Here is a 27,021-nt window from a genome sequence, read left to right as displayed (position 1 = left end):
TCTGACAAAACTAGTTGGCAAGCAAATGGAAGAAAATCCACAGATAATCTTCTAGTTTCATTTGTATTGCTGTGATAAAATTACCCTTCTAGAGAGCAACCAAAAATAGGTTTATTTTAGCTCAGTATTCGGGGTTACACTCTGTCACTCTGGGAAAGTGGAGGTGGCAAGAAATTGCATCACATCCACAGTCACGAATGGGGAGAGGATGGATGGATTCATGCCCACTTGTTTGTGCTTGGCTTCATTTCCCTCTTCTATCATTTTGAACCCCTTGTCTAGTGAATGGTGCCACCCACAGTGGACGTGGCTCTTCCACATCAGTTAATGTTAGACCCAGATATGCCCATAGTCATTGGACTTTGTCCCAGGAGATTGTAGGTTGTGTCAAGTTAACAAAACTTATTACAATTAAAAACAAAAAGTTGTGACTATAGCTATAATAAGATTTTCAATTACAGAATTTAGTGAGTAGGAGTGTAAAATACTTTATGCCAAGATATTTCCCAGAAGATGATATCCATTTATGTTTGAAATCATCTTGGTCTTTAGTGATCTTTAGTGAAGTTCCCCCTCTGCCTTTTCTTGAACTGCTTTTTGAGGGGCAGTCTTAACCTTCCATCACTCCTCAGTTCTCACCAGTGTGGTATCTTCTACCATGTAGCTTAAATTTGGGCAAGCATTCCTGTTTGCTAGGGCAACGGTAACAAAATAGCACAAGCGGTAGATTAGTGACTCAAAATCCTGAGGACTGGATGGTCAAGCTGGAGGAATACAAGGTTGGTTCCTTCTGAGCACTGGGAGGGAAGGGTCTGTTCTGGGCATCTCCTTGGCTTGCAGTTGGCTATCCTCTTCCTATGTCTCTTCACTTCACCTTCCCACCGTGTTCTTTCATTTATAAGAATGGCAACCATTGTGGAATGGCTCAACCTAGTGGTGTCTTCTTTACTTTGAACCTTAAGTTCCTGTCTCTGATGGGTCACACCATGGGGTGCTGGGAGTAAGGGCTCTAGCATGTCTTTCTGAGGAGGGAGAGGAGGAGGGAGACATAGTTCACATGCTCATGACTGACATCTTCTGCTCCATATCATCCTTGACTCAGTCATTCCCTCTGCCCCCATGAGTTTGCTATTTCTGCATCACGTTTCTGACTGACCTTTCTGATATATTTTACACAGTCTTGAGCTCCTGATCCCTTTATAGCCTCAGTCATTCATCTCTTCTTAGCTTTCTATTGCGTATCAGTCTCCATAGGTCCACTGTCTCCAAGACGGGACTCCTTCCCCTCATTGTTAATATTCTTGCCTTCTTTACCTCCGTAGAATCAGACACCCAAGTCAGAAATCAAGCACTGGACTCCCCAGGCCACCTCTGTCCTTTTCTCTCCCATTCAGATAATCACTCAAGTCCCTGATTTCTCTTGCTAAGTATGTCTGCCCCATCCCTTCATGCCTGCTGTCACTGCCCAGTGTGCCTCTTGTCTCTCATTAAAGCAGCCTGCCATTGGCTTGTCCTGTCTGGCCTGACATCCCTCACTTTGCTTCCTAAATATCCGGAGAACTTCAGACAAAATGTGCGGTTCTGTTCACTCTAAAAGACCAGGTGTTCCCAGAATGACACTTGCCCCTCAATGTTGTCCTCCATTTCTACCTTTTGGCCTGTGTCCTCAGTAATGAGTCACAAGTAGAACCCCTAATATATGTCATTTTACCTGTGTTCTCTCTCGTGGCTCCTATACTTTGATCTTGTGGCTTCCCATTAAAATAGAAGTGCTCTCCTACCTCCCTGGACTGTCGAGAGTCTGTCTTCTCCCTGTGGAACCTACTCTGACCCAGCTGGGTTACATTCTGCCTGGGGAATCGCCCAAAGGGTTCACACAGCCATCATAACACTGATGATGTACATGCATGTCAGTCTCACTGTTCAGGAGGCTCCTAGAAACACTTTTCTTGTCTCTTTATGTTCACTCCTTGCAGTGATTGAGCTATACTAAGCAACAACCAGTGTTCATTAGCTTTGAATAAATTTTGCTTCATCATAGCACTAAGGCAACACTGGCACCTTACAGGGTAGAATGTGGGAAAGACTGGCATGCCTTCTGGTTTGCAGTGAGTCCCCTGCATGCTCTGTGCCAGCAGGTGATGTGTCAGAATTAAGACACCACCTCACCTTGCTTGAAAGAGAGGCACTGATGCTGTTAGAGTAGAAGAAGAGAGAGGCTCCTGCTGCCTGCTGTCTGCTGCTGTGTTATATCCTTCCCCCAATGTACTCTCAGACTTCTTGCTCGGCAGGCCTAAGACATCTGCTTTCTGCTACTGGGTCTGGAGTTGGCAAGCCCGTGCCAGCCACCAAGTCTGACTCCTTACAGCATCATTGTCTGCCTCTGCATGCCCATATCCTGCAGATCTACTCAGGCTTGTGTAGAAGTCTGGAGATGGGTCCTTTCATGGTGTCCTCCAGCCCTCTGCTCACTAGTATCTTCAGTAACTCAGCTGCATCAGCAAGAATTAACCCAAATGTTCCTGGGGGGAACAGTCAGGTCCCATGATGGCCTCTGTAATAAACAAACATGCAGGAACCCAGAAGAAGAGAGTATGTCATTGGCCAAATGCATCTTCACCCCCACAGTCTGTCCAGCACCTTTCATATGCAAAAAAATTAAATTAAATTAAAAAATAAAAAGGTATTGCGGTAGTAAGTAGGTCCTGTGGATTGAACCTGAGGAACATAAAAGACTGGTCAGGCCCCAGCCACCTCTGAATGGCAAGAGCATACACATACCCTAGCTTGTCACATAGAACACAGCTGGAAAGCACTGAAGTATGCTGAGGTTAGATTGGCTCCATCCTGGAGTCATGGGCTTAGGCGGCTGCTCTGAGGTTTTCATGGGTAATGGCGTTGGGTATTTATTCTCCCAGAGCTCCCGGGTACCATCGTCAATAGTATGACTGATGAAGATGATTAGAAAATCATTTTACTTTTCTGTACCCAGTTCCATTTTGTTTCATAAAGGAACTAATGTGTATGTCTGTATAGAACCATGGGTCAGACTTGGTCTTATAACATTCAATCCTGACAGCACATCACTTTTACAGCTGCTACTGAAGGTGAACTGCACATAGATACACACTTGGAACTTAAAATCTAAGTCCTGCATGCACAGTGCCTTCAGAAAAACTCAGCCTGGTGGAAGAGCTTCCTTTAACCCCCTGACTTAGTTATAGTTAGTTAGTTAGTTTGTTTGTTTGTTTGTTTGTTTGTTTTTCCATCAACAACACTTAGATGAAAGGAAAAATGTTTTAACCTCAAACTAGTAGAAGCCTGCCCTGTGAGTTTAACACAGTGCCAGTTTGAGTACCCTCAGCATACTCAGGACACCAGCCACACACACAGCTCTCGTCCCTTCCAAGGACTGGTCTCCACCAACTTCTGACCTCCTTTGGTTCGTTCTTCATGAGCAGCAAGACTGGTTGAAAAAGGAAAAGGACCCAGGACCATTGTTATCAGCCCCAGATAAAATCTTCCAGCTCCTCTGTGAAAGAGACCTCAGACTTATCACAGACTGAGTGTTTCCTTTGTTCTTTGAAGGACTTTGTGGTTGGGTCCTTAAACAGTTTCCTTTGAGGTGGGTTTACAGACTGCTGGCCACACCCATTCAAGAAAAACCCCCTGGTTTCCAAACCACATGTGGATGATTGTAAGAGCCCGGGCAACCCTGCAGCTGCTAGAGAAGAGTTTCTTCCGTGTTGTACCAGGGGACAAATGAGTACAAGAGACATGAGTCCCATCTATATTTGCAGGCCTGGCTGCAGAGGCCTAGCTTGGCAGCTGAGGCTGTGTTCCCATCCAGTCCTTAATGCCACTTCATTTCTAAACCCTGTGTACTGATCTGGGTTCGGGACTAGGTTGCAAGTTGTGTTGGAGACAGGAGCATTGGCTTGTTACTTTTGTATGCCACCCTGTCCCTACAGGGCTCACTGAGTGCTGTCTCTGAACTTTTGACCTGAATGCTCACTCAGTACTCAGAGCTGCTTGGAGGCCTGTGACATATGAATGAGGTTGAATTGCCTCCGGGCTCAGTGTGGGATTTGGACGCACACTCTTGCAGTAAACTCAACCTTTCCCCCAAACAAGTCCCCAGCACATGTTGGAACCCATGAGGAATCTGAAAGTTTTCTGCTTCTCTGAACTTGGTACTTCCGTACACATGGTGAGAGGAGCTTTGAATGCTAGCCAGTGTCTCAGGGATAGATCTCCCTTCAACTGGGGAGAGCTTGAGATTATCGATCAGATTGGGTAGAAAATAAAATGATGAGGGTGAGCAGGTTACATCGAGTGTGCCTTCCTGGATGGTTAACTACCATGGGCTCCTTGCTAGGTAGACATAACATCTCATAAACACAGCCAGAGGATGGCTTATTTGACCATGCATTGTTTAGCGAGCATGAGCAAAATTACCCAGTATGGTTCCTGTCAGAGTACTTGGACTCTTGCACAGCTGGCAGTTTGCCTATGACACTGGAGCCAAGTTCAGAAAAGAAAGGCACTTTAGCCAGGCTCACATCCCGATACGGCTTTTGCCCTGGCGTGCTAGAGTCCTCAAAGGATCTGCTGGTGTTGTGTCATTGACGGAACCGGTTAGCATCCAAGTTACAACCATTAAAAAGGAAAACTAAAAGAAACGTGGTAAAGCCCCCAAAGATAAGTTTTAGAAATAAAAGGAACAGTGTAGTCTTCTTAGCTGTAACTCATGTATACTAGCTGCTAGAAGGCTAAAGGGCGGAGGTCCAAATGGGCATGGTGGTGCCTGCCTTGGAGGTAAAGGCAGGTGGATCTCTATGAGTTCAAGACCACTCAAGCCTACACAGTAAGTTTTAGGCCCTGTCTCTAAAAATGGAAAAAGAGTCATGTTTGATTACTTAGTTCTGTTACCCATCATCCTGCCAGCCTATGTTTTTATATTAAGGTGACATCAGGATTCCCCATACTAGCTATGCCCACCCTAGCTAGGACTATGACATAGAACAGAACATGTTCATAGCTCTGTAAAAAATCTGAGACATCACATTATAACTGATATAGGAGCATTATGATTAAATACTGTCTTCTATTTTGTAAATATTTTTAACATACAGTTTTCTGTCTATTGTTACCATATCTTAAGGAGGCATCGTGTTTTCTCTTATAGCATCTTTAAATTGCTCATAAGTCCTTTTCTTCCATCTTTCCCCGTCCATTGTCCCTTGAAAATGCTGGAGTATTGTCTTTGGTTTTGAGTGCTTGAAGGTTTAAACTAGGTCAGATTTGCCTGGAAAGCCCCAGGATAAAAGAACTGTGGTGAATTCCATAGGGTTTTTTTCACTGCTTAATACTGATTGATAAAAATCCCATTATGGAGAAAGACTGTGGTAGTGGCTCTCTACCTAAGGGAGTGTTGGAAACAGGCTGGGAAATTTCAGTTGGGTTGTGTAGAGCTGATGACCAAAGTAGGAACTGTGCTGCAGGCACAAACACTGGTCATGATCAGAATTGGGGAATTTGTCTCAAAATGTTCTTCTTGTGCTATCTTCCCAAGAGTAGACATGTTGTCCAGGAAAAATATTCTTAATGGCATTTGCTGGAAAACTCCTGGAGCTGTGAATGCCCCTGCCACCTTCCTGCCACCCAACACCTTACACTCCTCTCCAAGGATGGCAGTGTGCCTGCTACTTCAGGATACAACATGTCCACCCATCGTTCTGGACCTCTGCAGTACTTTGAATAAGTCCATGTGTACAAAGGAAGAGTGGGGCTTGCACATGCATGTACACCCACCATAGTTTACATTGTGTTGGCTGGCATCACCTGGTCGTGTCTCACACAGCAGGTTCATGTTGGGTTGGAGTTAACTGTGGGTTGACTGCATTGGGTGCAGCAAGTGGCCAGCCTATCCATCTGCTGCTGTGTCCTCTGACTCATCAGCTTGAATCTGTATCCAGCAAGACTTAAAGCCCATCTTTACCAGCACTTCATAGCTCTGCACAAAGTTATACATCAGGGCATTGTCCAATACCAGGAAACAAAAGGGATAAATATGAGTGAACTTTTCAAAGGGTTTTATTGCCTATTTAAGCATGTAATTTTTTTAGATGTACTTTGTGTAAACAGAACATTTTCACACCTCTGGGACAAAATAAACCAAATCATTCTTACCTACCAACTTTCCATACATCAATTTAACCAACCACAGATGAAAAATATTCAGGAAAATTCCTCACATGTGCTGAACATTGTCATTAGTCCCTAAACAGTATAGTGTTACTGTTTATATAGCATTTATATCATCGTAGGAGTTAGTTAATCCAGAGCTGTATACAGGAGGGCATGTAAAGGCTCTCTGTAGACCCACTTACATATAAGAGACTTGAGCAAGGTGCCTTGTATAATGGCAGTGTGTCCTGGAACCAGCCCCAGTGGGTATCACAGAGGAAGCATGCCTTGCAGTGTGTGGGATGCTCTGGTAGCATTAGGGTTCCGTGACCATTCCCAAAGAGGTGCTCCCTCTCCCTCGAACTGCTACAAGATCACAGCATGATTAAATCTTGCCTGTGGAAGTGCTCCCTCTCCTACTGCTCAGGAGCACAGGTTCAAGTGCTCACCTTGGAGCTGCCCTTATAAGGCTTTGCTGTCATGTTGGAATGATGGTGGATGGCCCCTAGAGCAAGGGCTTCCCTGTGAGACCTCAATCATGGTGACATATGCCTATAAGAGACACTGTAGAGGAGGGGGGGTGTTATTTTGACTCACTTGGAGAAGTTTCAATCCATTGTGTCTAACCTGTGAGAGGATAGACTTCGTCATGTTGCTGAGACATGGTAAAAGGAAGCTGTTCACCTCGTGGGGCCCAGGAACCAGGGTGGAGAGGCAGGAGTGGTTGGGGACAAGGAATACCTTTGCAGGACACATGTCCATTGGCTCTTCTCCAGCTTATTCCACCTCCTCTTTACCAAGTCCCAGTGACACCATCAGATCAATCCATTGATAGTCAGCACCCTCATTATCCAGTCATGTCCCCTAAAAGTCCACCTGAGAACCTGGCTGCACTGGGAACTGAGCCTTCAATACACAGGCATCAGTGAGCCGCACACCACAGCTGCCCTCAGACCGGAGTGTAAAAATACTCCCTACAATGAAGGGAAGTCAGTATTTGAATGTAACAAAGGTGATGGCTCAGCAGTAAAGGCACTTGCCACCAATGCTAATGATCTGAGTTCAATCCCTGGAACCCATATGATGGAACCCATACTGCCCACTGCCCTCCACACACATGCACACACACATCAATGCTACAACTACCCACATGGCTGTGTTTTCTTTCACAGTAGCTTAGTGCCAAACCCGACTTGGCATGAGCTATTTTTCAGGGATGATGTCCCAAACTGAGCACAGCCCACATCATCCCTGCAAACCAAAGCTTTACCAAGGTCTGCCTCTAAAGAACAATACGTGGAGAAATTGTGTTAAAGCCCAAGTATCTCAGGTAGACTGTTTGGACATTACTACAACAGCTTTCTAAAAGACATTTGCCAGTAAATTTACTCAGACCCCAGCTTGAGCAGGTCTTTATGCTAGAAGCTCATTAAATCTCTCATAATCAAATCCTGCAACAGCAGGCAGTCCACACAGACATTCATAACTTCTGAGCAGCCAGTCTCCTGAGAAATTACCTTAATCAAAAGTGAGAAAAGAGGCGAGTACCAGTATCACTTTCCTTACACTGTGTAAGAGACAAATGCAGGTGGGGCCATCAGATCCTCCACAGCAGCTCTGGGAAGAGCTTCCAGAGGGAGATGCACAGCTGTGCCCCTCGGTTGGCTAGAAGCAGGGCACCGCAGGAAGCAGTGTGCATGGAGTGGTGGGCAGTCATGAATGGTTCCTTGGGATGCATAGCCTGGACAGTTCCTGGTGAATTCTTAGCTGAAATATGTTTTTAACTCGTAATAATTATATTCTTTTATTTTTAATAGGAAGTCATATTTATTACACTGATCATTAAAATATGCATGGCTGGCTGAAACGTGTTCTGTGTAGTCCACATTTATAAGGAACGCCAAGAGTGCCCATCACATTTGAATAGCTTGCATTGGGGTTTGTGATTCTTCCATATTTTCTCATCTCACGAGCCAGTGTGGCTAAGGCCTTGAAATTGTTCTGAACTTTACAGGTCATTCTAGAAAGAAAAAAAAGGGAAAGCCTACACAGGAATTCTGCTTTTGCATATGAAGCAATTTTTTTTTCCTGTATTCATTTTGTGTCTTGGAACTGTGAGCACATCGAGGCTAGAAATCCAGTCAGCAACTCTGGATCTCTCTGGGCTTGCACCTATCACACATCTGCAACACAGACATGGAGTCTGTTGTCTTCAGCAGCCTGGTAAAGAAGTCCTGTGTGGAAATGCTTCCCCTTTTCCCTGTGTTTCTCTCCAGATGTTCTGGTTAGGGTTCTCAGGATGTAACACCTTGACCGAACGCAGCTTGGGAAAGGCAGGCTTGATCTCTTCTTACAACTCTTGGATCCCACTAATATCACTGAGGGGAGTCAAGGTGGAAACTGCAGCAGAGGTCACAGAGAGGTGCTGTTAACCTGCTTGGCTCCCTGTGGCTTGCTCAGCCTGCTATCCTACGAAGTCCAGGAGAGCAGGCCAAAGGGTGGCACTGCCCCTCCTCACCCATGAGCGGCCCCTCCCCGACCAGTCATCAATCAAGAAAGTACTCATTGGCTTGTCGTCAGCCAGTCTGATGGAAGAGTTTCCTCAATTACACCCCCTCTTAAGGGACTCCAGCTTGTCCAGTTGACAAAAACTTAATTGTGAACATTAGACTTCTCTCTGTGTTATCTGTGAAAGCTCCAACAGCATGTCTACACAGTTCTCCACATCATAAACCGTTCAAGTCGTTTTCTCATGCCTCACCACATTCAGCAGTACTTGAGCAGCATAGCCAATTACTTCCACACAAGGAACACCACCGTTACACCTTTAGGTCAAGACAAAATATTTTTTAGAACCTGCTCCGTTCTCAGCCGTGTTCTCACAACAGAGTGGAGATGATCTAGTTACTCCCTCTCAATCCAGATGATGACCGGGTTACACGGTATCTCAGTGGTAGCCGCTGTGTGGAGTCAGCTGCTCTCTGAATTCTGAGAGCACACAAGAGGCATGTGTAGCTGCTGTAAAGCACAACAGTAGAGTGTTGATGGGCTGCTCAAAAACCAGGGCTCAGATTTTCTGGGAAAAGTCCAGTCACTCTCTGTCTCTGTCTGTCTGTCTGTCTGTCTCTCTCTCTCTCTCTCTCTCTCAATCTCTGTGTGTGTGTGTGTGTCTGTCTGTCTGTCTGTCTCTTTGCTTCACGTTGTATAGGTTTAAAAAAATAATAAATTTAAAAACCTAGAGGCAGTTAATACAGCTGAGATAGATGGGGAAAGCGCCTGTAGTATAAATGGTTCCTGTAGCTGCTGGGACCTTCCATTTCTCTCTCCACTAGGGTCAGCTCACTGTGTTAGGGCGTATTTTTGAAGTAGCCATTATCAGAAAAGCTGACCATGGTGGCCGAGTATACTGGTTTTCCAGACTAGGTGGAGAGGCTTACCAAGGGCAGTTTACATTTTGCTATGTGATGGCTAAGGTCAAATACTGAATAACTAGAAAAGTGGGGGGTTTAGAAGGAATGGGCTCTCCAGCTGTTCCCACTGTCAACATCTGAGCATTAAAGCCTGAAGAAAACCTCATTTAACATGCACTGGGGAAATGACCCCATGAGGGAAGGTAGCTAGGTAAGCACGGTGGCTTGAAGATTCCATTCTGCACCACAGCGCGCACAGCAGGCACTGAGGAGCGCTGTGTAGTATGAATAGCCCAGACCTTCACAGCCTGAGCTTTGGAAGCTGATAAAATACATGATGGAGATTGCAGTGAGGCATTCTGGGTATGGCCACCCCTGCTCTCTTAGGAGGGAATGCCAGCATCACCCAGGCAGGCATGTGTAAAGAGTCTCTCTCTCACTCCAACTCTGTTGAGACACTGGAAAAACCAATAGTCCCATTACCTTAGATGGCTCCCACGCGGTGCCAGGAGATATGAGATCAGTGTCTATCTGGGGTTCTGCCTGGGGCCCTCAGCAGTATTCACGGTAACACTGTAGTCATCAGAATTTGGAAGGGGCATATTCCTGTTGGTTCCGATGCATAAGAAAATAGCTTTCCTGGGTTGGGTGATGAGAGATTGTGACCTGAGAAATCACACAAGATGGCAGAACTTACCCTTAGTAAGGGTAACTTCGCCTAAGAGTACTTGCTTACTTGGGGATGTCGTTGGTCCAGGGTAGTTCTTTATATATGTATATGTTTTGCTAGTGAGGAATGCATAAAAAAGCAATGTATCAAGGGCTGGGTTGACGGCTCTGTCAATAAGCTTTTTGCTCTGTAAACCTAAGGACCTGAGTTTGTGTTCTTAGCTCCCACATAAGATGCAGGCTGTGGACAAGCATGCGCCTGTAGTCCCAGCACTGAACTGGTAGAGACATGAGGATCACTGGGATTAAAAACAAAAAACAAAAAGCTGGAGAATGATAGAGGAAGAAGATACCAAGCATCACCATGTAGGCTTGCATATACATGTGAACAACACAGGCACAGAAACCATCAGAGATTTGCACACCAATGTGAAGATTACTTATTACTCAAGGAGCTGTAGAGATGGCTCAGCAGTTCAGAGCACTCAGAGCTCTTACGGAGAACCCAAGTTCCCAGAATGCATGTTGACTGGTTCATAACAGGCTGGCTTGTAAGTCCAACTCCAGGGGATCCAACACCTCTAGTCTCTACCCTCTGTGGGCACATGCAGTCATACGAACATGTACGTGCATATAATTAAAAATAATATTAAAAAGAATTGGTCTTTTTTTTTTTAGATTTATTTATTTATTATATGTAAGTACACTGTAGCTGTCTTCAGACATACCAGAAGAGGGCGTCAGATCTCATTACGGATGGTTGTGAGCCACCATGTGGTTGCTGGGATTGGAACTCAAGACCTTCAGAAGAGCCGTCAGTGTTCTTAACCGCTGAGCCATCTCACCAGCCCCAAGAATTGTTATTCTAGAAAAATGACCATGTTACAGATTGTCACATACTAATCCTATAAAGCTCATCCAGGCAAACGTAGCTGCTGCTCAGTGTTTCTGGTGCTTCTACCATGTCATTGGTGCCTCAGTTTCTCCTTCCTGAAAGACAGTAGGCTGCCTGAAAGGATCTGTGCTGTAGAAGAAGCTGACACCACGCAGAAACACCTGACTCTTTAGCCTGGAACCCGTGCTTTGGGCTTCCAGAGGCAAGCAAAGGACCTGCACTATGGTCTGGCCTGGAAGCACCAGAGAAGCTGATGAAGCCAGGCTGCCCATTCTGTAACAGGCTTGCACACACGTAAACAGAATATAAAAACCTGGCCCACATCTTGTTTTCCCACCCCACCCCACCCCCAAAATATCTGACCAAACTCATCCAAGGGTTGCACAGTGCCAAGAGAACTGTTAGTTACAGTGAATTAAACCCTTTGTCACCAAGAAAACCAGGAAATTCCCCAACTTTGTATGACATGATTTTCCTAAGGCAAGTGGGTGGTCTCGGTAGTAAACAAGGCTTGAAGAGTTTATAAGCATGGACTCTTTCTTACCAGTGCCCCCCAAGTCAATGGAGTCGTGTCAGGAAGGAATGTCAGCTGTTCTTGCATCTGTATTTCTTTCAATGGAGCATTTTTATTAAAGCACACATGTCTTCGCTGTCTGCCGTCCTATTGAGGTAAACAGGCTTTCATAAGAGTGGGCATATCCTCAGCTACACAGCACACAAGCCCTGAGGAAGATCTGATTTATGGACTGCTGCACGGCCTGCTCCTGTGGACCGAGCACACAGTAGACACTGAGTAACGTAGACCGAAGAGAATTCTGAAAGGGAAAGAAATCTGCTTGGGTTTTTACTGTGTCCCGTGGAGTACACAGCACTCTGATTTTGCTGAAATGGTAAGCTTGCAACTGTCTGGAAGACATGCCGTGTCTTGACGGCTTACAGTTCTTTAGGAGTCTGCCTGAAGTGAACACTGCTGGTGTGCACACCGCTTTAGGTACTTACCATTTGCTTTTAGAGAGGAAAAGAATCTTAGTGACAGCACAGAATAATGGAGGCGATAGGACTCACTTGGGAAAAAGCCAGCTTCTCTCGGTCTATTCGATTCACGTTGAATGATGTATTTATAAACACAACATCACTCTCTGGACCCTCACCTCCACACCATACAGTTATTGTCACCTGGGATTTCTTTCTGAGAGGGCAGAATCCCCTGGTAGGGCGCTGGTCATGATGAGCACATTGAGGGTCTTGCCGCTTAAGTACTTAACCCAAAGATGCATTTTAGAATGAGTCCTGCTTAGGTGCCTTCTTTCTGTGGGAGAATTTTATGCTGATAAAAGAAGTGTGCCTTTTAGATAAGCCATGTAAACTTTGCTAAGGGCTCTGAATGCTGCATCTCGTCACTCAGAGCATGGACCCGGTTCCAGCTCCTCACCCTGAGAGATCATACACAACCAAGTCTTAAAACCTGGAACAGCACTGAGAACAGTGGACATTGCCTGTCCCGGAAGACCTCTTGATTTGTCCTTTGTCATCAACTGGGGCATCTTCTACAACCATGGCCCTATCTAGTCATGGCCACAAGCTTACTCACATAGCCTGGGAGGGGTGGTTTTAGTATTGGAGTTTAAGTACTCATTCTTTTATTGCCAGTTAAGGCTGGTGATTTAAGGGAACATCAGATGTGGTCAGCCTGTCCTCTCAGAAGGGTCTTTTATCTGCAGCTCTTGCTTGGATGCCACATTCTCAGCCCTGGTTCCCTTCTGTGGCATGATATGGTCCAGTTGTAGAGTTATAAGGACCGTCAGTGACTATGACACAGTCGTCCTGATCCGTCCGTTGCTCTATCTCATCAGTACATTTACCTCTTGCAATTATTGGGAAGGTAGAATTTCCCAAGGCATCACCTTGCTTTGCTTGGTCACGTGCTATAGTTGAGTTACCTAGGAGAATGTTGGCCTCGGCCCACTCATCGCCACCATGCTCAGTTTGCATTACGTGGGATTCCCTATTTATGGAAGCCTGGGGTAGAAGAGTTAGAATCCGAAGGTAAACAAGAGGGTATTCTCATCAGATGCTTAGCAGGTTTTTTATTAGCTCCAACTATACTATATCAGTCCATTTTTCATTACTGTATCAAAATACCTGAAGTGAAGTGGCATTATAAACAATAAGTTTATTTAGGTCATAGTTCAGAAGGTTGAAGGGTCTGGTGCCACCATCATTGTAACTCTAGTGAGAACCATACTTACTTACAAGACAAGAACGCTCTTCAGTAGCTTTGCTTACTTTGGAGAAAACTTGGAATCTCTTGAAAGCCACTCTCCATGCTTCTGGGAGCATGGCCCCAGTGGCCTAAGGTCCTCCTGCAAAGCCTTGTCCTGTAACATTGCCACACTAGGGACTAAACGTGAGCCAGAGGAAGATGAACTATTATCTACAATCATAGCGCATCCACTTAAAAATGCCTTACATCTGGAGTATCCCAGGGACAGATGCAGGGTGCTAGACCCTGGGGAGGGATAGCAGCTCTTGTTGTGTTATTTTTTTGGCAGAGAAGTGGTAAAAGACATGATGGCTTGCACCCTGTCATTAGTGGGTGGGTAATAGTGATATAAAATAAGAGATGAATTAGGATAATGAGAGGCAAAGGAGAAAGGAGTAGATTTTTCCACAAGTAATGTTTTTCTCTTCATGGTTATTTAACTTTGAAAGAGGACTTGAAAGGAATAATCATAGTTGTTCAGGAGACAAAGGACTGAGTGCGGGAGCCAGACGGGAAGTGTGAGAGCCTTTAGTACATTAACTGCAAACACAGGAAAACACACAACTTCCAGGAACGCGCTGGCATGTCCGTCCCAGAAAGGCAGAGTGGAAAAGAAGCTGGGACTGGCCCGGTGTGCCGCCTGCATCTCATTTCTCCCTTGAACATATCTTTTCAATGAGTGTCCAGAGGGTTATTTGTGTGTGTGTGTGTGTGTGTGTGTGTGTGTGTGTGTGTGTGTGTTCCTTTCTTGGGTGTCTCTCGGAATTGTGGTTGAATGGATGGTAAAACAGCTAAGTGGGAGGATCTGTGACATTGAAGGGCCTTTAAACAGGTAGTGCGGGTATTTATAACTTTAAATTTTTCACTCATGCATATGTGTGTGTGTGCACATACTTGTGCTCACATGCATGTGTGTGTCCTAACAGGCCAGAAAAGGGCATTGGTCCCCCTGTAGCTGGGGTTCCATACAGGTGGTTCTAAGATACGCGCTACTGGGGACAAACTCAGGTTCTCTGCAAGAGCAGCAAACATCCTTAACTACTAAGCTGTCTCTCCAGCCCCTGCAGCTTTCTTCAGTAGAGAGGAGACCCACCTATATTTATCCCTTGACTTAACCAGCAATAATAAATGCCTACAAGGTGACCATACTGTACACCCTGTAGACATGGTGATAACCAAACAGACAGGGAGGAAAGACAGATAGTCACTACACTCACAGACAGCTGTAGGTGCTGTAAACAGAAGCATGGTGTGATTGGCCTAATATGGGCTTACTTTCTGCCAGGGGTAGAGCACTGTCAGGGAAGCTGGACCCATGTTCCAGCTTCCTTTTGGAGATTGTTTGCCAACTGCCCAGTGATGAAACTGTAGAGTGCAGAGAGTGCTGTGGTGCCAGAGGGATTAGAGATGGCTTTCCTTTGGCTCTCCAAGTTAGAGACAACAACTATTACATCAGCCTGCACTGTTCTTCATCCATAGACTCAAAGGGCCTGAGATCATGCCTTAAAAGTGTTCCTTGATAATGCTAACCATGTTCCTATTGAAAGAAACCCCATTACATATTGTTCGACGCTCCTTCGACTGTGGGCTCACATTATCCTCCCCTCTGTTCACAGCTCCTACAGAACCTTTACTGTGCAAGTTTGCGGATGGAGGACAGAAGAAGAGACAGAACCCAAACAAGTACATCCCTAACGGGCGGCCATGGCCCAGAGATGGAGAGGTGAGACCCTGAGGCCTTCCTTGACAGTTGAGCGTGGGTGTGTGATCCTGAGTGCGCTCATGGAAGGCCCTGCAAGGGTGCCATGGCTGGGCTGCCACACTTCTGAAACAGCCCAGACTAAACCTTCCTTCTGGTGCTGCTTCCTCAGAGGCTGACGGCAGCTGTCTCGGGTGCAGGAGTTACTGGGTGCCCATTCCCCAGGAGGGCAGGTAGATGACAGGAACCAGCTGCACTGCGTTTAGTAAAAGGAAGACTGGGAACGTGTTCTGAGCACAGGGGGGTTTCAGTTTTAGATACTCTTTTTCCAATAGGCTTACATTAATAGTATTCAGGAATCTGTCCTTAATATTGAGATAAATAGTATTTTTGTCATTGAGAATTTAGTTTTACATTTTGGCTTTTTTTGTTGTTGTTACTGAAAAAAATGTTGTGCCATACTGATATATTCTGCTCATGGTTTCCCCTCCCCACCTCCACACGTTGCTTTTTAAACAAATAGGCAAACAGTCTTTTGAAGCTTTCTTTAAACAAACAGAAACAAAAACCTTCCTTTTTTTTTTTTTTTAATCCAACATTGGGCTTCCTCTTCCTTGTATTTATTTCAATAAGTTTTTATGTTTAAAGTTATCATAAGGAACCCAGAATGTGTGGAGAAAATACCTTGGGCTTGTGCTGTCCAGTGTCAGCCACGTGGGGCCCTCTGAGCGTGTGGTGTCCAGCTACTCCACCGGAGAGATTGGTGTCTGTTTCATTTTCTGTAGCTTCCTGCAATAATGGATGTCGTGTGGGGCAGCACAGTGGAACTCTCACTTTTATCACATGTGCCTTTTACCATCTTACGCTCTGGGGATTGTACAAAATGCAGTTTCAGACATCACCTTCCTAGATGGGTTCTCATGGTTCCTTCTGCTTCCTTCCCTAAGGCTGGAATGACACTCACTTACGACCCGACTACAGCTGCTCTACACAACGGGTATGTCCTTAGGATAACTGCATCATGGCTTGAGGGACAGTGAAGGTGGAAGGTATCAGACATTGTTCCATGATTGATTCCATTGAAAGGATTACTTAATAAAGGCTTTTGTGTTTGTTCTAGATTTTATCCTTCACCATACAGTATTGCCACAAACCGAATGATCACTCAAACTTCTCTTACACCCTATATTGCATCTCCTGTACCTGCCTACCAGGTTTGTACCTCAGGACTCGTCAGCAGTGCACCGTGCATCTCTGCTGCATTTTTATGTGTCTTCAAATTCTGAACAGTTTTTAAATGAAATCTAAGTCAAATTGGATGCAGCTTGGATACCTAGTTTGGAATAAGCTGCCTTTTGTTTGGCATAGCAATTTGCTTTTCCTTGTAGGAAAGCGTAAAGCCAGGGAAGTGGTTGGAATCATCACATGGTTCTAGGATCGGGATAAACCCTTGTGCTTTCTCCATCCTGTGTCCCAGAAATTGAATCTTTATGAGAGTCACAAAATGGAGTGTGAATTTGGGCTTCTGTCTTCATTTCTTCACTAACAGGAAGAGATAAAGGGAACACAGGGATTGTCTCTCTTAGGTGACCTGAACTGATACCATTGAGATTTGAGGTCCTTCCCTGATCAAGAAGCAAGAGGTCATTAACTCCTCTTCAGTTACTTTGTGAGGAGGCTTTACCTTCAGCCTGGAATGAAACCTCATTAAGCCCCCTGTCCAACACTGATCTGATAGTATTACAGGGCTAGCAAGGCCGGTGTGCCTTTCTCTTCCTGTAGCAGAGTCTTCCGCACAACTCTATATGGCCTGGGCACAGACGGGAGCACTGTCACTGAGTTCAGTTCCTGACCTGCAAGAGAGTTCTCTTCTGTTGACTGCTGGGGTCTTGTGTGACTAAACTCTGGGGTATTCTTGTTTTTAAAACTGAATTAGATATTGTAGTCCTGACATCAGGGGTTAGGGGACTACAGCATCTGATCTACGTTGTTTGATAGCAACAAGCCTCGGTTTCCTCTTCTTTAAAATGGGGATAATAATGGCTTCTACTTTATAAACTAGAGAGCGTTCTGAGCACCTAACGAAAATAAAAAGAGCTCCACCGAGTACTGACATATCGTTAATAGTAAGCATGCGCTAGCAGCGGCAGTGTTACCTGTTAGTTGCCCTTTTCCAATAATGGCCAAGGTCAGACAATGTCAAAGTTGGCTCTGCGTAAGTTGTGAAAGTAACATTGAAAAATAGAAGGAAGTGTGTACTGAAAGCAAAGTCTCACCACATGGCCTCCACCTTCAGACTTCTCTGTCTCTCTGACTCTTTTCTTCTCTGACTCTCTGATTCTCCTCCAGCCTCTATTCCTTTCCTTTCCTTTCTTCTCCCTGAGTTGCTACCTGACTCTGAAGTGTCAGTCTTCTGGGCGAACTATGCGTTTATTTATGTCTCTTCAGCTGTTTGGGAGTTGAGATTTTTGTCTTTTTCCCTGTTTCTCACTAAGAGCACGTGGATAATACAGTACATTTCCCCTAATAACCAGCGTCTATAGCTGATATTAGAGTCTTTGATGACCTGAAAATGATGACACTTTCTGTATCATTAAAAATAATGGCAGGTATAAGCTCCCTCTTAAGCAAATGAAGACCGTATTACTGTGTCGCTATAGATACGCCCGCTCCTAATCCATCTGTCTACCACTTACTTTTCCTCTTTTAAGCTGTTTGCCTGTCAACCATTTTATAGAGTAAACAGTCAGGAGGCCAGCATTGGAAACCAACTGGACATGGCTAACTGCAGACAGCCTGTCATTTCAAGGCTTCGTTTCCTCCTTGGGGAATTCTGTGGTTTTTTAAGACCCATGTGAAATTTACTCCATTTACCTGACAGAGGCAAAACCTCTCTGTCAGTGCTGAGCAGAGGTCAGGGCATGCACCCCAAGTAGTCTGAGGTCCCTTTTAGTTGTGTGCAAAAAATGTTATCTATGCATGGTTAGTTTGGGATGGGGGCTCTGTTTCTTTCAGGTTTTCAAAGAAGCAACAGTAAGAAGTTAATAGATTATTATTCCCATTTTATAACTAGGGGACATTGAGGAACAGCAACTGACAGTGGCTACTTTGCTGCTGAAATATAAACATGGGATTAGATGTCATAGCTCCCTAACCCTATAATACTATAAGTGCATAGGCAATTATGGCCACAGAAGCATACAGAAGTGGGGGCATCTGGCCCAGATTGGGGTTTTCAGGGAGCCGCGTGCCTCTCGTGATGTGTCCGTAAGGGCCTACACTCATTGGAGTTGGCCTTCTCCACTAAACCACCATATGCTTATGCAGTTGGATTGAGAAAGAGGCATCTGCGAGAACCCACCAGTACCCCAGTGGGGAAAGGCTGCAGTCCAGATAACTGAAATGTTAACAAGGCAGAAGCACTTAACTTTGGTCTGCCTTAGGTGGCAAAGGAAACCAGAGAGAACAAGTATCGGGGCTCTGCTATCAAGGTAAATCACACTACATTCTTTCCCCATGACTCTTCCCCGTATTCTCTCTGTAGAATCTCTGAAGTTTAACACTCAGGGACAGGACACAGGAGGGTGCTGTCTTATCAGCACTGGAAATGGAAATGGACTTTAAGATCCCATAAACCTTGAAAAGCCATGGGCATCAAGATGCAGACTCAACTCCTCCGTGGCGGGAGGGGCATTTCCTTCCCGCCACAGAGCCTGACCCTCACATCGTACATGTCACTTCAGAGGGTTACCGTGTGGATGCCCTTTTAACTTAACCGTTAACCTCGAGATCTTCTACCCCTGCCCCCATTTGATATCCTAGGTCTGCATTTCAGACATTCTTTTTCTCCCTAACTAGAAATTGTTGAGGACTACACAGAATTGCTAATCTTACTTTCCTGATTATCAGAGATTGTATTTGGTTATGCTTAATAAATAGTAGAATAGCCTGTGTGCACTGAGAGGGCTAGTGTCTAACTAAATGTTCTACGATTAATCCTCATCCATCAGTATTCCTAAAACGTAGCCCATACCTTGATTATAACACTTTTCACTAATTTGGGTTGTTTCCATGTTTATTTCTTTTGCTTAGACAGTCACTTTCTCAAGGGTGAAGCCCATCCGTACCTTACCCTCATTGCTCCCTGGTGCCTAATGTTCTGTAAATACGCACCGAGTGGGCAAACTGACTGACATTGGTTCCAAATGATTGCTTCATCTTGTTTAGACTGACCAGTTTGTCAAGAGTTCTAACTGCCTTAACCTTTGCAATTGATAGCATTGTCTCCTTATCTTCCTTCTGTAGATTTTTAACATGATTAAAAAAGAATTCTAGAGAGTTAAGGCTCTTTTGGCAGTAGAAATCAATGTTTCTTTTGAAATCCTCCGTTTTCTAGGTGCAGAGTCCCTCTTGGATGCAACCTCAGCCGTACATTCTGCAGCATCCTGTAAGTTTCTCGTGTCAGTGACTTTGTGTCCTCCAAGTAAGCTGTGTGTGACTTGTTGATTTAAAACTCTTGGACCAGAGATGGTAGGGTAGTTGAGAAAACTCAAACATAGAATATGAAAACACACCAGTTTATTACGAAATTTTAACTCACCTTCCTCTTAAAAGGAATTATTCGTAGACATTAATTTTTATATAAGAGCTTAAAATACATCCTCTTCTCTGCTCAGGGCAGGTCAGTAGGATTCCATGAACTGAGTGACCAGATGTTTTGCAATGCATAGAAAGAAATAGCTCTTCCCCTTGATATCCCTTGTAATTCAGACCTAAAGTTCAGATCCAGGCAGATCTTTTAATGTCGCTTGGCCTGTCTGTGGAAAGAATAAGCAACAAGACAACAGTGCATTCTGTAAATCACAAACATGACGTCATCGATTTCAGCACTCATTATCCTAAGGTGAATAACATTGGTTTTAGCATTATACTAGACCTTTTTGTACGATATGTGTCTTTGAGACATACACAAAATCCAGTTCGTTGAATTTTAAACATACAGTCAAAAAAAGTTCAAAACAAGTGTGTAGAAGAAATTCACAAATCAGACTAAGAATGCCATGGTAACACACACGCTTGCCAGGAAAAGGCCACAAGATTTGGCCCTTTGGTTTCTACTTACCAGTGCAAAGTAGGCATTCTCCTATGCAGGACACATCACAACATTTATAATACAAAACCCAGATGATTTGTTTAGGAAGAGAAGTTGGTCTTGGTCTTAGAATGAAACAGGGAGTTTCTCTCACGAGTCTGCTACATGGACACTGGAGTGTAGATAGAAGAGCAATTAAGAACTAACAAGTGCTGGACAGGAAATGCTGAGGGAGCCTTCCAGACACAAGTAAAATGTGTCCTGTGCCTGCTCTTGTGCACACATTCAAAAATCTACACAGTCTACATGTGGATGTCCGTAACATACACCCCACATTCCCATGGCAGTCTGTGTCCTGAAAGCTAGAAGTTAGCCCACTCTTAATTTGAGGACTCCTTAGCATGAAGGAGGTGAGGGAGAATCTAGATTCTAATAATCTAGACTTGTACTCATTCTCACTACTCTGTGCTTTTGATGATATACTCTAAAAATGAAACCTATACTGTTGTTCTTTAGAGACAGACACTGCATATATTTTAATTTAGCTGTTTGGGGAGACCTGTTTTGCTTTCTCCACCCAGATACAAACTATAAAAAACACCTTGTTGGTGCCCTGAACTGGAATCTGATTATCAGCAAATACCACTGTGTTTCAGGGCAATCAGCTACCATGATCTCAAACCATGTTTTCATGTTCCTGGAGCTGAGCAGAGTAGCTACACGCTATAGCCGTTGGATGACTGCAGAAATGGGAGGAAGTGTAAAACTCACTGATCATGGAGAGAAGTTGAAACCAATGTCCAAGCAAGCAGTTCCATTTTAGTTGCTATAGAGTCTGTATAGCATGATCTAGCCATTGACATTGAAGACAGCCAGGCCGTTACCATTTCTAGTAGAAAGCTAAGTTAAAAACAAGAACCCAAAGGAGGAAATGGTTCCTGTTCACTTAGAAGCCGCTAAGAGTGGGTCTGTTAGAAAAACCACACTATGAGTCCTTTCTTTCTTTCTTTCTTTCTTTCTTTCTTTCTTTCTTTCTTTCTTTCTTTCTTTCTTTCTTTCTTTCTTTCTTTCTTTCTTTCCTGCCCTCTGTTTTCTTACACACATTTCGTTTGAATTTTGTTGGCAAAAAAAGTTCCAAGCAGGGGATCTGGAGTGGGAATTACTGCTCCTAACTGAATTGGCTTCCCAGACCTGGAACAGGGAGTTCTGAAAATTACCCAGTAAATGAAGAACCCACTCTTGGTCCTGACTACTTAGTCTTGAACCAGAATATCCGTGAACACGCTGCTCTGTTGGTCATGTTATAGTGTGGCTGTAGAAAACAAAAGCTACCCTTTTCTCTTTTTCTTTTTCCATTCTTTTATTTATTTATTTATTTATTTATTTCTTCTTTTAACATGCCGATGGTCCTCAGTTTGTTTCGTGTTGCAACCCTTCCTGCTGGGCTTTCTGGCTTTCCAGTTAGGTCAGGTTGAGTGCAGGGATTTCTGTGGGATGGAATAACAGTGCTGCCTCCTCTCAACTCTTTTATGAAAGATATAAGGTAGTTGCCCTTGCAAGTTTGAGGGAGGCTGTGTTTGCCTTAACAAAGGGTTCTCTTTTGCAGAATCTCAATTCTCATTGTCTTTTGTCCCTCTTCCCTCCCCTTCCCAGGGTGCCGTGTTAACTCCCTCAATGGAACACACCATGTCACTACAACCTGCTTCCATGATCAGCCCTCTGGCTCAGCAGATGAGTCATCTGTCACTGGGCAGCACCGGAACAGTAGGTGGCAAATTAATATCCTGTTTTTCTGCAAATAGGAAAGCGAATTAAAGAAGCCCATATCATCCCCAGTGAAAGTCCAGGGTTTGGGGATAGCAGTGATTGCCTCTGAGCCCCACCCCATCTGACGTTGACTTTCGCAAAGTAAGATGGCACTCAGAAAAGTCTCGATTAGTTGATAACTTGCGAGTCCATCTCTGGATCCCTCTCGCTCACGCACGCAGCGCCCACACATGTCCGGGTCTAGCTTTTATAACCCATGTTACAAGGTTCGGTTATAAGGCTGAGTTAATACTAGGCCAGCTGGCAGCTTGGCATGTGTAGAGTGTAGAATGTAAAAGATGGACGAAAGCATTCAGCACAGCCTGTGGCTGTAAAAGGCAAAGGGCCCTGTGTTTTCCCTCTTATCCTGAAAACCAGCCACAGCTTCTCATGAAAGTGAATCCAGAACAATACATAGCCCAGAAGCAGGCCTCAAGCCCCAGCTGCCTTCGGGAAATGAGACTGCTGGAATTGACTAAGAATGGCTCCCTGGCCTCATCCCTAGTTCCTTTCAGGTCTCTCCCTGCACAGACAGTATGCGGTCTCAACTCAGGGAGTGACCAGAAAATAGCATGGCCACTTGAGGAGAGATTTTTATGATACAATGACACTACTAAATTACTGCAGATGAGAAACATTAATGACCTTCACATGGGCAAGTTTTTTGTTGTTGATAAATTCAAAGAAACATGGGGTTTTCAGTTTGATGAGTTGAAAGCATTTTCCTTTGCCTTTCAGAAGATGTATACAGTAGTCAAGCTTTAAGGGCTGTCCATAGAGATGCATTCTTTGAGCCTTCTAAGTACTTTATATCCATCCCAGTTCCCCCACCACCCCAGTAAACTGACCTTTGCATGGCCTGCCTCAGCATAACCTGATCACCTTCTCCTTTTCAGTACATGCCTGCAACATCAGCCATGCAAGGAGCCTACTTGCCACAGTATACACACATGCAGACCGCGGCGGTGCCCGTTGAGGTTGGTATAAGAGCATCCGAGTGGCCCCTGTGGCAGTGGATACTTTTACATGAGTCACTTAAATAGAACAACAACAACAAAAAAAAAAAAGTTATCAAGAATCAAATACTTTATCAAGGCACAGTGGCACAGAGAGGCCGAAGCAAGAGGACCGACAGGTTCGGGCCAGCTTAGCCTACCTGCATAGCTAGAGCATCCTTCAGAAAAGGAAAACCAAACAAACGTAAAGAAACGTGTGTAGAAAGAGTGCGCACTTGGTATTATTTTTGAACTGTAACATACTCTCCCTATGCAGATTAGTATTACAACATCCAGACCGCATACCTTTCCAATCTTGTAGCACATTCCATGCCACTTCAAGGCCTGACTTGTTCCCCAAATATGATAGTTACAGGCACATTAAAATAAAATTGGAGTTTACAGTTCTAGTCCTAAAGATTGAATCAGTGATAATAATTACAGAAAGAAATAATTCAGATAATGGAAAAAAGAAAACCTTGCATTTCTAAATTGTCAACAAGCATGCAAAAGCCATACTTGTTTCTATGGCTGACTACTCGTCATTATTATTTTGGAATATATTGTATTTGAAGAAGTCTGATGCCTGCATTATGGTTAGACAGGAAGCAGTTATCTGCAGAGCATCCTCAAGAGCCCAGGGAAGTTATCAGTCCAGTTCTCTTACCTAGGAGGCAGAGCCCAGAGGATCCTGAGAACTGTGGTTGTATTATTTACATGATCATATAGCTCTGAACAACAACTGCCTGAACCCACAGCTTTTGATATATGAAGCCTCCATAACAGTGGAAAACAATAATTTTCTCTAACTGCTTCAGCAAAGCCCGACTTATGGCTTTTCAAATGCAATTTGAACTGAGACAAGGCAAAATATCCAAAGGGCTTTGTTTCTTGGTTTTATTACTGGTGGACTCTTATTTTAGTAAAGGTCCAGTCACGGCCTCTTACATGCCAGGCAAATTGTTAGGCCACTGAGCTATGTCCATGACCCTTTTAAAGTCATGACCTCTCTCTGCAAGCCAGGCAGGCTGTGAACTTGTAACCCTTCCGCCTTCTGTCTCAAGTCGCTGAGGTTACATACCCTGCACTGCAGGCCCTAATTCCATTTGCTGAGTTGATTGACATTTTTCTGCATATAAGTATTGAGATTGTGAGGTATAGTTGATGCCTTCCTGGGGGGTGGGCCTACGACACACAACATATGCACCCTCGGTCTCTAAAATCTGAAAATAACTGAATTTTAAACTTTATGTGGCTCCAAGGAGACGAAGCCAAGAGATTTCTTTGATCAATATTTAAGTTAAACATTTGGACGGGAGGTTTTTGGGGCCTGTCATATTTCATCTGCATTAAGGCAGTGATTAGCCTTTAAAAGCTCTATTTGACTTTGAAGGAATTCACTTTGAAGAGTGTTTGTATTTAAGGTGTATGTCCTTGGACTCAGGCCTTAGCAGCAGAGTTAAGATTTCATTGCTAACATGTCTCATGCATTCTGCTCTGTTGTAGGAAGCAAGTGGCCAGCAGCAGGTGGCTGTGGAGACGTCTAATGACCATTCTCCATATACCTTTCCACCCAATAAGTAACTGTGAGGTATGAGGGCAAAGTCTGTAACTGCAGGGCTCAAATGAAGCAGTCTGGGGTACTGTTATCAAATGATGCTTAGAATAATTCAGATCTAATGTGTTTATGAATTTGTAGATTCTGTCTAGATAACAAATGATGCTTATATTGAAATAAAATATGTTTTTCTCTACCTCAAAATTCATAAAATCTAAGGCATCATAGAACATACTGGGTCCCAAAATTGTCCTGTACTAGAAGCATCTTATATCACATTGTTTAAATTTGACTAAGGAAGATAAAGCGTAAGATGTTGCCTAATCAAGTCTCACAAGGTCAGCAACATCTCGGCTATGAATTCAGATATTAGCCTCCTTGGAGCAAAAGATGACATTACCAGCTCTCACTGGAGTCACACATTTCAAACTTCACTCTGCCACGCGTATCTTAGTCAAATAACTATACGTAATCCAGTTTCTGGATTGTCTGGTAACAGTATGTGTTGTTGGTTGATCTCACCAAGTCACCCTTTGAGACCCATGTGGAGTTGGCTGGGACTCCCTTGAGGAAGGAAATATTTTGCAAGTCCCAAGTTTGAAAGGTAGACTCAAGAAATTGAAAGCGGTCCCCAGGTCCCCAGTTTATGTCCCTCCGTCTGGTTCCATGGATGGGCACACAGCCTTCATCTCTTTAAGACAAAAGATGACGAAGCATTGCCACTTGGTTATTAAATCAGCAAAGACATTGGTCTTTTATCTTTCTCTTCCAGATGTACCGAAGGGAGTTCTTACATGAAGAAGGGTGTGAAGGCTGAACAATCATGGATTTTTCTGATCAATTGTGCTTTAGGAAATTATTGACAGTTTTGCACAGGTTCTTGAAAACGTTATTTATAATGAAATCAACTAAAACTATTTTTGCTATAAGTTCTATAAGGTGCATAAAACCCTTAAATTCATCTAGTAGCTGTTCCCCTGAACAGGTTTATTTTAGTAAAAAACAAAAACAAAACGAAAAAAAAAAACGGAAAAAAAATCAAAGATTTTTATCAAATATAATGATGCAAAAAAAAAAAGAAAAAGAAAAAAAAGAGAGAAAAAGAAAACTTCAATTTTCTGGGTATGCACAAAGACCACGAAGACTTATCCAAGTGCATGACCGGATTTTTGCGGTTTTGTTCATTTTGTGTTTAATTTGTCTTTTTTTTTCAGCTGTATGAAATGGGCTTTCTGAAGTTTCAATTGTCCGACATCACCCATGGTGTCCCGTGCTTGCGAGTGTCGCAGTAACTCAGTGTTGGCCTCACTGTCTTTGCTTAGCTCTCCGTTTTTCTTTCGATGTAGTGTGAAGTGTCTTATCCTTTTCTATGAATTCCAATTTGCCTTAACTCTTTTGATGCTGTAGCAGTTTCAGTAAAGTTAGTTCAACCTAATGATGTAGAATGCTTTGACCAAATGGGCTGGTCTAGTGCGCCTTGTAAGCAGCAGCCTAGGGCTTTTAAAAAGGTAGTCAATAAAAGTTGCTGAAATTTTGGCTTTTTTAAATATGTAGTAGGTGTTTTTAATGATTTTTCACATAACGTGTAAGGTAGTGAAGTGGAAGGAGGGAAAACTGTTTTGTGTGAAACACATTTTCTGACTGGGGGGACTTTTAATAGGGTAAATTGTTTATAAGGCTGTACACTGACAGTTTCCCCTGATAGTGTGACTGATTTAGGATATCTGCTGTATGATGCAATGTAAAGTCTTTTTTGCCTTTTTTCAGGAAGAAAAAATAAAATAAAACTTAACGATGTTCTAGGTTTAGTGTAGGTAGCTGCGGGGATGGGGCGGGGGGGGCGGGGGGCGGGGGAGGGGAGTCACCGAATGTTTCGTCCTTTATACTAACATAGTGCTTTAGAAAGAGAACCACGCTTGAGATCTGAGAAACCGATGGCGGGGGGGAAATGGGGTTGCTGTTGAAACTAGATGGTGAAAGCTAAAAGTAAGGATTTCTCTTCAAACCTAAGCTGAGATATGACCAGAAAGAAACCTATTGGCTACTAGCTCTCTCTCTCTCTCTCTCTCTCTCTCTCTCTCTCTCTCCCCCTCCCTCCCCCTCTCTCACTCTCATTCTCTATTAGGTAAATTTGAAAAACTAAAAAACAAACAAACAAACAAACGACTTGGCACTTTTAAAGGTAACTTCACCAAAGACCGACGAGCCAGTAGCCAGCAGCTCCGCCTATCTCAGCGTCACATCCTGTCTGTCCTTTCTTTTTTGCCGGACCAGTTTGCGGTTAGGAGAATGTGCCTTTTTTGTACCTTCGCATTAGGTTTTATAATTTTAACTGATGTATGGACTCACAGAGACAAAATTAAAAAAAAAAAATTTAAAAATTAAAAAAAAAAAAGCAAGCATGAAGGAAGATTCGAATCCAGGCAGTGCCGCCCTCTGACGTCA

General features: G+C 43.9%; 1 protein-coding gene across 9 annotated transcripts in view; it reads left to right on the top strand.

The window, feature by feature from the left end:
- Rbms1 (RNA binding motif single stranded interacting protein 1) overlaps positions 1 to 26,396 on the top strand; it is a 214,857-nt gene extending 188,461 nt beyond the window's left edge. For 6 of the 9 annotated variants that reach the window (XM_021184324.2, XM_021184349.2, XM_021184329.2 and 3 more), the window contains 9 exons: positions 15,043 to 15,149; positions 16,073 to 16,122; positions 16,246 to 16,339; positions 18,569 to 18,616; positions 19,522 to 19,572; positions 21,871 to 21,981; positions 22,920 to 23,000; positions 24,525 to 24,609; positions 25,349 to 26,396. In XM_021184324.2, coding sequence (XP_021039983.1) covers positions 15,043 to 15,149; positions 16,073 to 16,122; positions 16,246 to 16,339; positions 18,569 to 18,616; positions 19,522 to 19,572; positions 21,871 to 21,981; positions 22,920 to 23,000; positions 24,525 to 24,602 — 620 coding nt within the window. In that variant the 3' untranslated portion in view covers positions 24,603 to 24,609; positions 25,349 to 26,396. The remainder of the gene's footprint in view (positions 1 to 15,042; positions 15,150 to 16,072; positions 16,123 to 16,245; positions 16,340 to 18,568; positions 18,617 to 19,521; positions 19,573 to 21,870; positions 21,982 to 22,919; positions 23,001 to 24,524; positions 24,610 to 25,348) is intronic. The other 3 variants (XM_021184334.2, XM_029470067.1, XM_021184344.2) reach the window with 1 other exon arrangement.
- The last annotated feature ends 625 nt before the right edge of the window (positions 26,397 to 27,021 follow it).

The sequence above is a fragment of the Mus caroli genome, chromosome 2 (assembly GCF_900094665.2).
Source record: "Mus caroli chromosome 2, CAROLI_EIJ_v1.1, whole genome shotgun sequence".
Classification (NCBI taxonomy): Eukaryota; Metazoa; Chordata; class Mammalia; order Rodentia; family Muridae; genus Mus; species Mus caroli.
This window is presented reverse-complemented; position numbering and strand designations above follow the sequence as displayed.